Raw genomic sequence first — 13,843 nt, 5'->3', positions numbered from 1 at the left:
TTTTAATGATGCTATGATTGATCAGTGGGTCTGCATAGAATACTTCGATTTTGGGGATCCTTGAGATCATCTCCCTCTTTCTTTCTCTTTTTCTCTCTCTCTGTTTGCAGATGTTTGTAGATATGTTAGTAGTTACTTAAGGGTAACTGCCCTCAAGGCAGAATGGAATCAATTGTTTCTTCTGATAGAACTGTAAATGTTTCTTTTTCTATTGCTTTTCTAATCACTTCTGTGTGTGTGTGTGTGTGTGTGCTTTTTTCCTGTGTCTTGTGTAATCTTTCCTGTATATTGTTTCTTCCCAGAACTTATCATCATATGGGGATTATAAATTTTTTTGATGTCAATATTAAGTGAAAAATATGTGTATTTAACATAAAATTTGGTTTATATCATTGGCTTTAATTTTAAAATCAGAGGATACTTTCTCTTGGAAACAGGGCAAAATGACTTTTTTTATGTTGTTGATTTTTTTTTCAGGGGTGGTGGTGGACTATATCGCCACATCACTGCATAAATCTATTTTCTTGCCATTGAAATCAATGGCAAATACCCAGCAAAGTTCTGAGAAAGTCAGGAATTGATATTCTCCCTGGAGGACACTGTTCAGATATGGGCTTTCTGATTTTGGAAAAAGGCTTTATGTGCTTCACAAGGAAGCATGAGAATCAGGCTCCACAAATTTTAGGGGCAGAGAGTGAAGTCACATGTCAAAGGAAATGATCTCTGTTTCCTTTGACATGTGACTGGCCACTGGTCACAGCAAACCCTCTTGCATGTTGCCAGTTGCACTCTTGGCATCATTCCGTCCTAACAAAAACAGAGGTGCACTAACTGGATACTACAGTGATAAGTCTGAACTGCATAAGCTATATAAACACAGCCATTTCACTGCTGCATAGTCAAATAAGTATATATCAGGATGTGTTCTTACAGTAGTCCATGACATGGTACAACTATTCTTATGATGCATCAAAAAGTTATTAATGTCAGTGACAAAGGGAAAGAGGTCCAAAGCTAGAGAAAGCAACGAGCCCTGAGTGCCACTGCACTGGTGCTAAGTAAGGCAGGCACACAAGGAAGCCCATCTCTCCTTCGGGACAACTAAGAAGGTGCTGAGTGCTTTACAGCTGCAGTGCTCTTGAGACAGCCCGGGAGAGTTAATGCCTCATGAAGTCCTTTCCATTTCCAGGGACTGATGGTAAGCCTCAGGGAACAGGGCTCCACCCTTAGTAGTGGGAACAGTGAGACAGCCACTGATAGGAGCGGATCACAGTCACCTTATAGTCACATGCCACAGGAGAGAGACAGCATGCAGAATTTGACATAGCTCAGTGCGCTCTCTATCTGGATAAATATAAGATGTGAAGGCTAATTAAGGACAAATGAAAACAGTATCAAGACAGAGTTATTCTATTCCTCTTTAGGTGCCTCCAGCTGCAGTTTACTAACACATGGCTGGTGATTGCTGGTTTTTAAAGCAAGGATTGAAAGCACATTACTCCACCTTCCCAACTCCTACACACACACACACACACACACACACACACACACACACCCTGATTTGTCCTACTAGCTGGTACTTAATGTAGATGCTATAAATGCAAAATGGCCTGAAATCAACTTACATATAGGGGTACTAATGCAAAACAGCTGTTCTCAGGAAAGTGCAGAGAGAGGTGACCACCTCTGCATCTGTCCTACAGCCTGATCATCAGAGGTGGGTTTCCTGTGTACCTGGATTGTCAGAGACAGAAAGCAGGCAGTGAAAGTACCTGCAGAGCTGGCTGCAGGGCTACCCTGAAATAGGGATTGGCCTTGGCTGTCTTCTAGTACCTAGTTGCAATAGCAGCCACTCAATCAGCAGTGGCCACCTAGCATGTAGCAATTTTTGTGAAGAAAAATTAGCCTCCAGCAAAGGCAATCAGACAAGTTAAGATACCAAAGAAAAGTCAAGTTTTCCTTTGGAAGCCTTAGAAAAAGATTTGCTGAAAGTTATAGGGGAATCTCAGGTCAGCTTTTCTCATCAAGTCTTTCTTAACTGCAGTCATAGGCATCATCCTCATGGAAATTTCTAACATAATCAGATCTAGCTCTACCTTTGCTGTAGAAGTCAGTTCTGGAATTCCAGCTGCTATCCTTTGATAAACTGCCTTGCTCTAATTATTTTTATGTGAAGAATTACTGCTACATGGAGCTTAATCTTCCCGGTACTCAGTTGCTAACCATTTGGATGGAAATACACCAGTCATGATTTTGACAAACTTCAGTTTAAGTGCTCACTATGTTGTTCTCTGAAATTCCATATCTCTTTGATAGCTGTATATGTTTATGCCATGCTATTTTTCTTCCTGAGGGGTAAATCTGCTTTTGTTAACCCTCTTCTCCTGGTGTTACTGCTGCCCCTACTGTAAGCTGATGTGTAGGTATCCTTTTCAGAGCCACTGCTGCTGACCACTGGGCTCTGGGTTCTGATGATAAGAGCAGTCTTTACTCTTTCCTTTCATTGGCGGTGCTGTCAGTGAGTGGGGGTGGTGATGGAGTAGATCCCGGTGGAGACTCCATGGCAGTTATGGTGAGACTTATACCTCCCTCGATGGCAGTTGTGGTAAGATATTGAAACCCAACACGGATTACTCCTGACCTGTGTATCACATGTCCCCAGGCCAGACCCAGATAACCACCACTGAAAGCATCTCGATAGCTTTAGGCATAATGGTGGAGCCATGGCTGCTGCAGGTCTCTTAGGGTCCTCACCGAGAGCTGTCAAGACACCTGCTCTGCTTAAGCCTCTGCTTCCTATCCGTTCACTCACTTTATACGAGAACTATGGCAAACATCAGATTAGGGAGTCATGAGCTTCAACTTTGTCTTCTGTAGAACGGCCATGCAAATCAGCCTCCATGCTGGGGATACCCGTTTTCTTGTGCTGCTTTTTTTTCCCCTTAAAGACTTAATATTTTAAGAGCAGTTTTAGGTTCACAGCAAAATTGAGAGGAAGGTACAGAGATTTCCCAAATGCTCCCTGCCCCTGTTCCTGCCCTCACACAGCCTTTTCCATTATCAGCATTCCCCACCAGTGTGTTACATGTGTTACAATTGATGAATCTACACTGATATAGTCACTCGAAGCCTATCGTTTACATTAGGATTCACTCTTGGTGTTGTACATTCCATGGGTTTGGACAAATGTATGCTGAAATATGTCCATCATTCCAATGTCATACAGAGTAGTTCTACTGTTCTAAAAATCCTCTGTCTTTGCCTATTCATGTCTCCCCTCCCGCAACCCTTGATCTGTGTACTGTCTCCATAGTTTTGCCTTTCCCAAAAAGCCATATAATTGGAATTATATAGCATGTAGCCTTTTCAGTTTGACTTCCTTCATTTCATAACATGCATTTAATGCTCCTCCATGTCATTTCATGATGCCATAGCTCATTTCTTTTTAGCATTAAATAATCCATGGTATGGATGTCCCAGAGTTCATCCATTCACCTACGGAGGACATCTTTGTTCTTTATCAAGTTTTGGTAATTATGAATAAAGCTGCTATAGGCCGGGCGCGGTGGCTCACGCCTGTAATCCCAACACTTTGGGAGGCCGAAGGGGGCGGATCACAAGGTCAGGAGATCGAGACCAACCTGGCTAACACGGTGAAACCCCGTCTCTACTAAAAATACAAAAAAATTAGCCAGGCGTGGTGGCGGGCGCCTATAGTCCCAGCTACTCAGGAGGCTGAGGCAGGAGAATGGCGTGAACCCAGGAGGCGGAGCTTGCAGTGAGCTGAGATAGTGCCACTGCACTCCCCACTGGGTGAAAGAGCAAGATTCCGTCTTAAAAAAAAAAAGGCTGCTATAAATATCGGTGTGTAAGTTTTTGTGTGAACAAAACTTTTTAGCTTCTTTGGGTAAATACCAAGGAGTTCGATTGCTAGATCTCATGGTAAAAGTATGCTTAGTTTTGTAAGAAACTGCCAAAGTATCTTCCAATATAGTTATATTTATTCTGCTTTTGATAAATTGTGTCATCTTTTCAAAGTAGCTCAATTGTTATTTCTCAGGGAAGCCTTTCCTCGCTAAGCGAGAGTTAACCATTCCCCCTCCCGCATAAAATTTCCTTGGGGATAAATATTGTTTTGCATCTACCCTTTCTATGTAGATCTCCCCTCCTAGATCATTGGCTGCTAAAGGTCAAATCTCAAGTATTATTTATCTTTATATCTCTAGCACTTAGGCTGTGCCTGTTGTGCACAGTGTAGGCAATCAATCAGTGATAGTAAAGTGAATTAAACTGATTGATGCAATCAGTGGGCTTTTTTAAGCTTGATATCATTACTTTAAAAAGAAAGAAACAAAACATGAGAGACCAAATCCATATGTGAACCACCTTACCCCTATCCCAACCCCACTTCCCGTATACACATTCACATACAATTTGACTGTGGACACTTGAAAGGTGCACTTTGTGGTTATGAGCAGTGACACACTCAAACATGAGAATTAAGGCTTCCTGTACAATTCTGCAGTATTACCTAGGAATGAGCTGTTGGCTGGAAACTCTGCATATGGAGTTCAAAGCTACCTGTTCACATACATGTACCTGGGAATATGCTAAGGATTCTTCTGATCCCCTTATTAAAGTGGCTTCCTCACAAAACCTGGCTTTCTACTTCATGGTGATAAAAGAGGCTTAATGAAAGTCAAAGCCAGCATTCATTCCCCTCTCTAACAATTTAGCACAGAAGGTTGGCTTTTTCTCCAAGCTGTTGCTGGGTAGTGATATGGCATCATTGGATTCAATGGAATTCAATATAACGGGCTTATTAAAAGAAATCAAGTAGATTGACAGAGGCAGACTGGATAAATGCTGAAATATTTGCATACTGGTGAAGAGTACAGATACTGACCTCTTAAATTGTTTCATGCACAATGATTTCAATTCAGTCTTAGTTTGATTTTTAGATTTTTGCTTCCTTCATGGTTGAAAGGCATTCCATATTCATCTGACATGATAATATGCATAATCTGTCAAAGCAGAAGCTTGTTCTATTGCTTTCTGTAGAGAATAGCTTGTAGTTTATGCTATATTCAGCTATCCACTGCTAGGTCAGCAGTGAACAGGGGTGCTGAGAAAACCCTTGGAGCAGACAGTGGAGTTGATCAAAGCCTTTTAGGTGATCTTAAAAGTATGTTTTGGGTGTTTTTGATTCACAGAGATGGAAGTGACTTTAGAGAACATAAGTGGAAGTCGCTTGCCTCTGGGCCATGCCACAGAACACCCTTTTGAGGTACATAGGTACATGGGCGTCCAGTTTTTGCAAATCATTCAAGAAGAAAATTTCATTATCAACATTTATCAAATGGAGTTTTTAATAACTTTCCCTAATAGAAGGATCTCTCTTAAATTGCAGCATTTTTCATATTGCAATTTCTCTGCTGAGTTTTTTTTTTCAAAGTGGAGATGAAAGAAACCATTCATCATCCTCTTATCACATAACAAATATATGAAGACTCTTTAAGTCACCACTAGGCATTGTCTTAGTTCTTTTCTCACTCCCAATGCACTAATCATCTTGATTATTGTCACAATCCCTGACAAGTTCCCCATATCTACAAATATCAACTTTTGGAACATATCCTTTATGAGCACTTAGTGATATGAGTAATGAGGTGGTGACTGCTTGGTTCTGGAGTGTTATATAGGGTGAATGTTTTTTACAAATTGGATTTGCTTTAAGAAACCAAAATTTATTTAAACATCTATCATGTGACAGGCACAGTGCTGATTTGTGTTTCCTGTGAGCTATGTTTACTTTAGATCATTCTGCCAGAATAAAGTTAATTCAACCTGGGGAGGTAGAGGAATCAGTGTAGCCTTCTCAGATCTTCAATCCTCACATATGCTGGGTGCGGGAGCTGCATATTTGGGTAAGAACCACTGTGGCAAAGAGGCAGCAGGTGAAACTTTTCATATGTGTTTATTATACAAGCGACTATTTTACATAATTTCTTCTATCGCCATCAAATTACAGAACACTGAGCTGAAAGAACAAAAGATCATCTGAGCAAGTCCATCATATCAGGTTGGGTGATGGTTTGCTACCCAGGAAAGATCTCAGCTCCACAACTTACTAATAGTGGGACTTTGAGAAAGTTGCCTAACCTCTATGAACCTCAGTTTTCTTATTTATAAAGTGGGAATATTAATTAGCACATTGCAGTGTTTTCATGAAGATTTAGTGAGATGATATATGCAAAGTGGTTAGTGTATGATAGCTATTATTAATTTATACAGTTTTATATGTGCTACTTGGAATTTTCTAGGAATGGAGTCACCCTATCTATTTCCATGTTTCCTAGTATTTTATTAATTAGGTGACTTAAGATTTCTTTCTTTTACTCAACTGAAATCTCACCAGTTTTAGGTGGTTTTGTTGTTGCTGACTTCCTTTCATGTCCTCTAAGAACATAGAAAACTTGTTCCTGAACTTGTTAGTCAAATGTTTGAGTACTGGGAAGAGTAATAGGCAGCTTTACATATATCATACACACATTATCCAATTTAATCTATTTCCCCCCTGTGAAACCAGAGTATGGTGATAGAACAAGTCTCAGAGACACTGAGGAAGGCACCTGGATGTCACATGGAGGACCTGAATTCACTGCAGGTCTTTCTCCCCTTTTTACTTTGCTGTGCTGCCCCAGGACACATATTCATTCTTTACTTCTGCAGATTAAATAATCTCATTAAAAAATTTAGTTACCAACTATTGATAAGGGGAATAAGACAGAACTATTGTTTTTGAAATATAAATCATGTCACCAGCTTCAAATCCTTTTTGGAATGAATAATAATAATGATGATGTTGGGTTACATGTGAAAGGTGTGTTTTAAATATGAGTGGAAAATTAAACCAATGATTAGTAGTAGTAGGTTCAAATTATTTCACTTTTGGTTAGTTTTGGCTGAGTTAGAAGGATTAATATTTTCCATATCATCACACCTTTACTTACTGGTTTAACAGGCTTTAACTCAACATGATCCTGGTAGTAGGAGTGTGTATCAAGTCCACCTATGAAATCAACTGAAAATATAACATAGGCCAATATGAATAAGTGTGTAAAAAATACACGTAATACTAAATGTTTAAAATAGAATGCATAAGAGCAAAGTTAACAAAAATATCCGTTCACCATAAAATGAAAAAATGTTTAGTAAAAAGGACTACTAAAAATATTGTCAATGAGCCAAAAAGAGGAAATTTAAAAAATACAGAAATAACCTGGATTCATAGGGTCTGAAAAATAAGTTGTTATTGGTTTCAGTAAAAAATGAATTAATATTAAATAGCATGAGATTTCAAATAATGTGTTTGTCCTTAGGCATACAGACATGCCCTTTCTCCCTATATATCAAAAGATATACTGTCTCCTCTTGCTGCTAGAATCCTTTTTTTTCCTTAAGAATATGTATTGCATCATTAGAAAGGCATTTGAGAAGCCACACAATCTATCTCCAATGCCTTCTGTCCCCAAGCCACTCCCCAAAAATCGGCATCTGCCTTTTGCAAAGGTTTTGTTTCCTCCCTAATGGCAGAGTAACTGGCTGTCTGTATAGACTTCTCATTTTTGTAATATTCTTTCCAGTTTCTTCTGGTTTTGATCAAAGCCTCAATCTTTTCTTCTCCCAATTCTAATATACATGTATGATGTTTGTTTCTCCTGTTTCATAGTCCATTAAAGATACTAATTACTTTAAACCAAGCTTTGGTTGCATTATAGCACTCAAACACTAACAGGCATACAGGCATGTAGGAAAACTGAACTCTCAGGAGTGTGTGTGTGTGTGTGTGTGTGTGTGTAAATGCCAAGCAAGTTTGCTAAATGGAGGATATGTGTAGTATATTTTAGCCCAAATATTTTCCTAGATACTGTAATTTTGCCTCCATACAGGGTAGCATTTTTTTGGCAAAAATTTCATAAGACAAAACCCATAAATAGTATCTATTTATGATTCTTTTCACCAAATATAGACACTACAAAATTGTAAGCCTTCTCAAATCAACTTCTATTCCTTCTGGTGCAGAAAATACAGTTTTCCAATTAAAAACTGGGGCTCCATTCTAAAATGTCTTTTCTCAAGTCAAGATATCTCAAAGGGAAATTATAAAATTAAAAAATCAATTCTTGTGCAATATTTTGAGTTCTCATTTGTCTTCCTTTACTTTTGTGAGGAGATAGGTCAATGTTTTCTGTAACCTTTCAATTATTGCAATTTATGAAGAGTTTTGAAAGTTTTTTTGGAGGTGCTTTGGTTTGTTGAATAATCAATTTAAGTTTTTCAATTGATCTTGAATGTAACGCAACTAAAATGTACAAGATTCATTTATAAAAATACTCACAGACATTGTAAGAAACTTAGGTTGATTTACAAAGCAGTTCTTCAAAGGTCGAAATAGTCAGAACTCAGATTGATGAAGGTAAGGGAAGAGAGAAAATGTATATTCTTTCATGATGAATTTCTTTTTGTTTTCAACATTAGCCTCATCACAAAAATATTCTATTTTATTTACTCTAAATGTGTGTGTGTATACATATATATATAAATTTTGAAAACACTTTGAATTTCTGTTTTCATTGGTAAAATAGTGTGGCTTTATTAGGATGCAGTTGTAAGTTTCCTGTGCACTTGAATTCCAAATACAGTTCTGCTTCATGTATTTTTTTAACTTAGTAAGAATATTTTTTGTTGTTTTTTTAACCCATATGTTGTACTTCACAAAAATTGTATTGTATTATTTCCACAAAATAAATATATTTATCTTTAATATTTACAACTTAATTAGATTATGACAGGATTTAAAATAATATCAGAGTTTTACCTTGGACAGAATGAACATCTAAAAGGCTTATGCTTGCTGGGCATGGTGGTTCATGCCTATATTGCTAGCACTTTGGGATGCCAAGTTGGGAAGATTATTTGAAGTCAGGGGTTTGAGACCAGCCTGGCCAACATGGTGAAACCCCGTCCCTATTAAAAATTAAAAAATTAGCTGGGCATGGTGGCACACACCTCTAATCCCAGCTACTCGGAGGCTGAGGCAGGAGAATTGCTAGAACCTGGGAGATGGAGGTTGCAGTGAGCTGAGATCATGCCACTGCACTCCAGTCTGGGTGACAGAGGGAGACTCTGTTTCCAAAAATAATAAAAATAAAATAAATAAAACTCTAAGACTCTGTTTCCAAAAATAATAAAAATAAAATAAATAAAAAATAAAATAAAGGCTTATGCTAAGCCAGGTGCAGTGGCTTATGCCTGTAATTCCAGCACTTTGGGAGACCAAGATGGGTGAATTGCTTGGGCTCAGGAGTTTGAGACCAGCTGGGCAACAATGGGGAAACCCCGTCCCCATTAAAAAAAAATTCAAAAATTAGCTGGACGTGGTGGCATGTGCCTGTAGTCCCAGTTACTTGGGAAGCTGAAGTGGAAGGATAGTTTGAGCCCACAGGGCAGAGGCAGAGGTTGCAGTGAGCCCAGATTGTGCCACTGCACTCCAGCTTGGGAAACAAACTCAGATCCTGTCCGCAAAACAAAGCAAACAAACAAACAAATTTAAAAGGCTTATGCTAATTCTATGAACTGGATTAAAAAATTAAAATTATTTAAATAATTTAATTGGTGTTCTGTTGAAAGCACTTGATGAACTAATGTAATTCCAGTATTATAAACTGGTATATAAGACTGATATCATTATTTTAACTCTGAGAAATTCTTCTTCTCCTAATGTGTCAGTGCATTAACTTACACTTCCAGGTGCTCTCCACTGACCCTAACAGCTGGATATGGTGGGAAGAGGTGCTGGTAGGAGCTGTAGATTGCAGTGCCTCTCCCACACCCACCTGAGACTGGAAGGTGTTAGCCATCTCCACTACTCCTATCCAAGTACATATCTTTATCAGTGACCAGGTTGCATACTGCCCTTGAAAGGAAGGTGCTAGTTATATTGTGTCTTTTAAGTTTTGGAGAAAAGAGAGTGGTATTGTTGGTTTTCTTACAGATTTAACCATACAGTTAAAAGAGAATTCTAAAAAAAAAAAAAAAAAAAGGATTCTGTTTATTGCTCATGCATCTCACATACCTTGATAAGCCTATGGTAGAAATGGAAAGAGTTGTCTACGTGGCCATTCTAGATTTGCCTAATACAACTATTAATAGTAATATTTCATTTGAAAACTAAAAAATGTAGGACAAAGTCTAAACCAGATAAAGTGCCAGGGCAACTTGTGTAAGCAAGGACTGTTTTAACCAAATTAGGACATCTGGTTCCTGCAGTTGATGGCACTATAAATCAGCCACACCTTCTATGTGTTTTTTCTTTTTTTTTTTTTTTAAATTGCTATTTGTTTTTTTCTTTCTTTTTAAACTGTTACTTGTTTTTTGGCTATACCTTCTCTGCATATCGGAAACCTAGCATGATGTAAATGTTGTAAACCTTAGAAATAATATATCACATATAGGTAAAACTTAAATTATCAAGATTCTAGAACTAGACAAGACTACAAAAAATTTAACTATTAAGGAGGAATCTTTGAAAAGTAAGTAATAAAGAAACTGAAATATCAAGAATTCTTCATGGATGGGATGGAGCAATGAGGCTTTTTGGCCACAGAAGCCACCAAGTCCTCAAGATGAGGATGTTTTCATATTAAAAAACAGTTTGTCATGCATGCATCAATACCTTCCATTTGCTAGAGTGGGATGAGAGTTCAAGTAAAGGGGCAGATTAAAGTGTACACAGAGGGCGAGTACAGATTCTTACAGCTTTTTTAAAATGACATCAACTGCTTTAAAAAATGAAGAAAATTAAGAAATAGAACACTTAACAAAAGACTTAAAAATAACTCATTAGGAAAGACCTTCAGTTTTTAATTATGTTTGGGGAAAGGCAGTCATATCACACTGATAAGAAAGTAAAGCAACTGCATTTTAAAATTCACTTTTTTGAGAAAGATAGGAGAAGAGAAGGTGCTGAATTAAGTACTTTCTTCAGTGGAAATAAGGGTGTGAATTTCAATGAAACACGAAAAGAAATAGAAAAGGTATGGACAGGTTTTCAAAAGTATTAGAAAAGGAAGGTTGGAATAAAAACATCCAAGGAAATCTGTAGTTATAACAGCAAGAACACTATTCAGCAGAAGAGATGGAGCAACTGAAGGAAGCATCAGGGCACAGCTTGCTGGGAGCCTGCAGTACAGTGAAATAGAGTTCCATGTACTTTGATTATTAGATCCTGGAAGTGAAAAATATATTTTAGAAAAAAAAAAGCAACACAATTAAGAGTTGGCATCAACTGTCCAGAAAAGCCAGCCACACAGTGGGCTCCTCTCTACACCCATTCTCAGAACCTGAGGTGTTACCATCAAAGATCCCCTGGGGAGAGCCTGCAGCCAGGAAACCCTTTTGCAGTCCTTTCAAATCTTCTTCCTGTGCCAACTTCCAGGAGCACAGCCGAGCAACTTCTTGGAAGAAATAATATTACTTGTAACAGAATATCTTTGTGGTTACTCGCTCTAGCCACCACCAATTCCTGACAAGGATTTTCACAGAACTGAAGGAATTACAGAGCTACTTTAGATTTATAGCAGCATCTGACTGTGCAAATACAGACTTGTATTCTACTTGTAAAAAAATGCACAACCAATAGCAACTTTTCTATTTGTCTATGGGACACACAAATGAAGTTTCCATTAGATAATTCAGTGCTACTGATTCAGTTCCCCACTCAGCCATGGCAAACCTGACTAACTTTATGCAGAATCAAAGGGGAACTCAAGGCAATTGATTCTCCTTCGTCTCATGCTGCTGTTCAGGAGACAACATGTGCAAGGTGGCTGGCTTTCAACCTGGCAGCTTCCTGTGAGAAATAATTCACTACATGTCACATGAAGTTGAAGATGTAGCCCTCCAGGGGCTATGGGAAGAGTCACCCTCAGCTCTGAGAAATTTCCTGTGCTCCTCAGAGGCAGTCTAAGTGCTAATGTTTCCCTTCTCTTATGGAAATGCTTGCTGCTTATGGTAAATCCAGAATCGATACTTGGATCCTCCTCTGTGGACTGGAGTCTATTTTCCTGTACGTTTATGCACATCTGTTTGGATTTTTCAAGATTCTGCTGAGTTAAAAGCTCAGAACATTGGCACGAAGACGTGAATTAACACCGTTAGATGAAGAAAGAGAGGTTGGAATTGGGCAAATCGAAGCAAGCTCTTCTTTTATCATCTAGACAGTACATTAGTAATGCCTCTGGTTTTATAAAGTATGGCAACTTAACACAATTTAAAGTTTAACTTATTTTTCATGTCTGATCTTAAACATATTTTGAAATTTGATAAGTACTTTGCTTTCATCTTTGAAAAGATACTTTAAAGTTGTAAAACATTTTTAATACACAGAAAAATGTAGAATATAAAATAACAGATGCCTGTGTTTCCACTTTAAGATAAATATTTTTTGCTATATTTTCTCCAAATTTCTTTTTATTTTAAGAAATACTGGCCCGGTGTGGTGGCTCACGCCTGTAATCCCAGCACTTCAGGAGGCCGAGGCAGGCGGATCATGATGTCAAGAGATGGAGACCATCCTGGCCAACATGGTGAAACCCCATCTATACTAAAAATACAAAAATTAGCTGGGCGTGGTGGCGCATGCCTGTAATCTCAGCTACTCGGGAGGCTGAGGCAGGAAAATTGCTTGAACCCGCGAGGAGGAGGTTGCAGTGAGCCGAGATCACCCCACTGCACTCCAGCCTGGGCAACAGAGTGAGAGACTCTGTCTCAAAAAAAAAAAAAAAAAAAAGGAAATACCAAGTCACAGATATAGGTAAAACTCTCCCCTTCATCCTCTTGACTTGATTTTATGTATCAGGCAGATCTTGTTTTGAATTCCAGCTCTACACTTACTAGTTGTGTAACTGTGGGCAAATTATTTAACCTCTAAGTGGCAATTGCTCATATGGGCAAGCTGCTTGCTCTAGTTATCTATTGCTATATAGCCCCCAACCACATAACAGTGTCTTAAAACAATAATCACCATTTGTTTTGCTCATGTATTGGCATGTCTCAGCAGAGCCTAGCAGGAAAGCTTTATTTTTGCTCCATGCAATGTTAGCTGGGGCACGGGAGGCTGCAGGAGCAGCTTCTGAGGTGGTGCATTCACATGGCAGGAAAGTCAGGACAGGCTGTTGGCTGTTTGCTTAGCTGGGGCTGAGGGCTGGAGACCTTGTTGCTCTCCACAAGGGGCTCTACATGTGGCCTGGGCTTCCTTGCAAAATGGTAGTTGAGTTCAAGGGCTAGCAACCAAATATAGCCAGGCAGAAGCTATGTCGCCTTCTATGATCTGGCCTGAAAAGTCACTCAGAGCCACTTCCACCAAACTTGATTAGTCAGGACAGCTGCCCATCCAGCCTGGGCTTAAGAGGCAAGAACAGCAACTCCCCACTTCTTGATGGGGAAGTTAGACAGGAAATACTGTTGTGACCATTATTAGAAATTAAATTCTTCTACAATGGCTAACATTAATAGTGACTTCCAATGGGTTTACTATGAAGACTGACAAGAAAAATGTATATTATATACAGGATAGTGCCTTGCCAGCCCTTGGAAGGAGCTCAGATATATCAATTTAATTCTTCTTCTTCACTAGAACTTTAATTCATGTTTGTTTCCCCAAAGCAGATGTCACGGGACTGCGGAAGTCCTAGGCACTCAGCAAGTGTTTGCTGCCTCAGTGAAGGAGGGGAAGGGGTTAATAATTGTAAGATTTTGAGAATATTTAGTCATGACTCTT

General features: G+C 38.7%; 1 protein-coding gene across 3 annotated transcripts in view; it reads right to left on the bottom strand.

Moving 5' to 3' along the window:
* Nucleotides 1-13,843, bottom strand: part of NKAIN3 (sodium/potassium transporting ATPase interacting 3) — a 750,443-nt gene that overhangs the window by 39,028 nt on the left and 697,572 nt on the right. The window contains exon 6 of one of the 3 annotated variants that reach the window (XM_009455456.5): nucleotides 7,014-7,084. The exons of the other annotated variants lie outside the window; for them this stretch is intronic. Within the exon in view, the coding sequence (XP_009453731.1) occupies nucleotides 7,014-7,084 (71 nt within the window). The remainder of the gene's footprint in view (nucleotides 1-7,013; nucleotides 7,085-13,843) is intronic. 3 annotated transcript variants of the gene reach the window in all.

This window comes from Pan troglodytes, chromosome 7 (assembly GCF_028858775.2).
Source record: "Pan troglodytes isolate AG18354 chromosome 7, NHGRI_mPanTro3-v2.0_pri, whole genome shotgun sequence".
Taxonomy (NCBI): domain Eukaryota; kingdom Metazoa; phylum Chordata; class Mammalia; order Primates; family Hominidae; genus Pan; species Pan troglodytes.
Note: the sequence above shows the minus strand (reverse complement) of the source record. Positions and strands in the feature narration are given on the sequence as shown.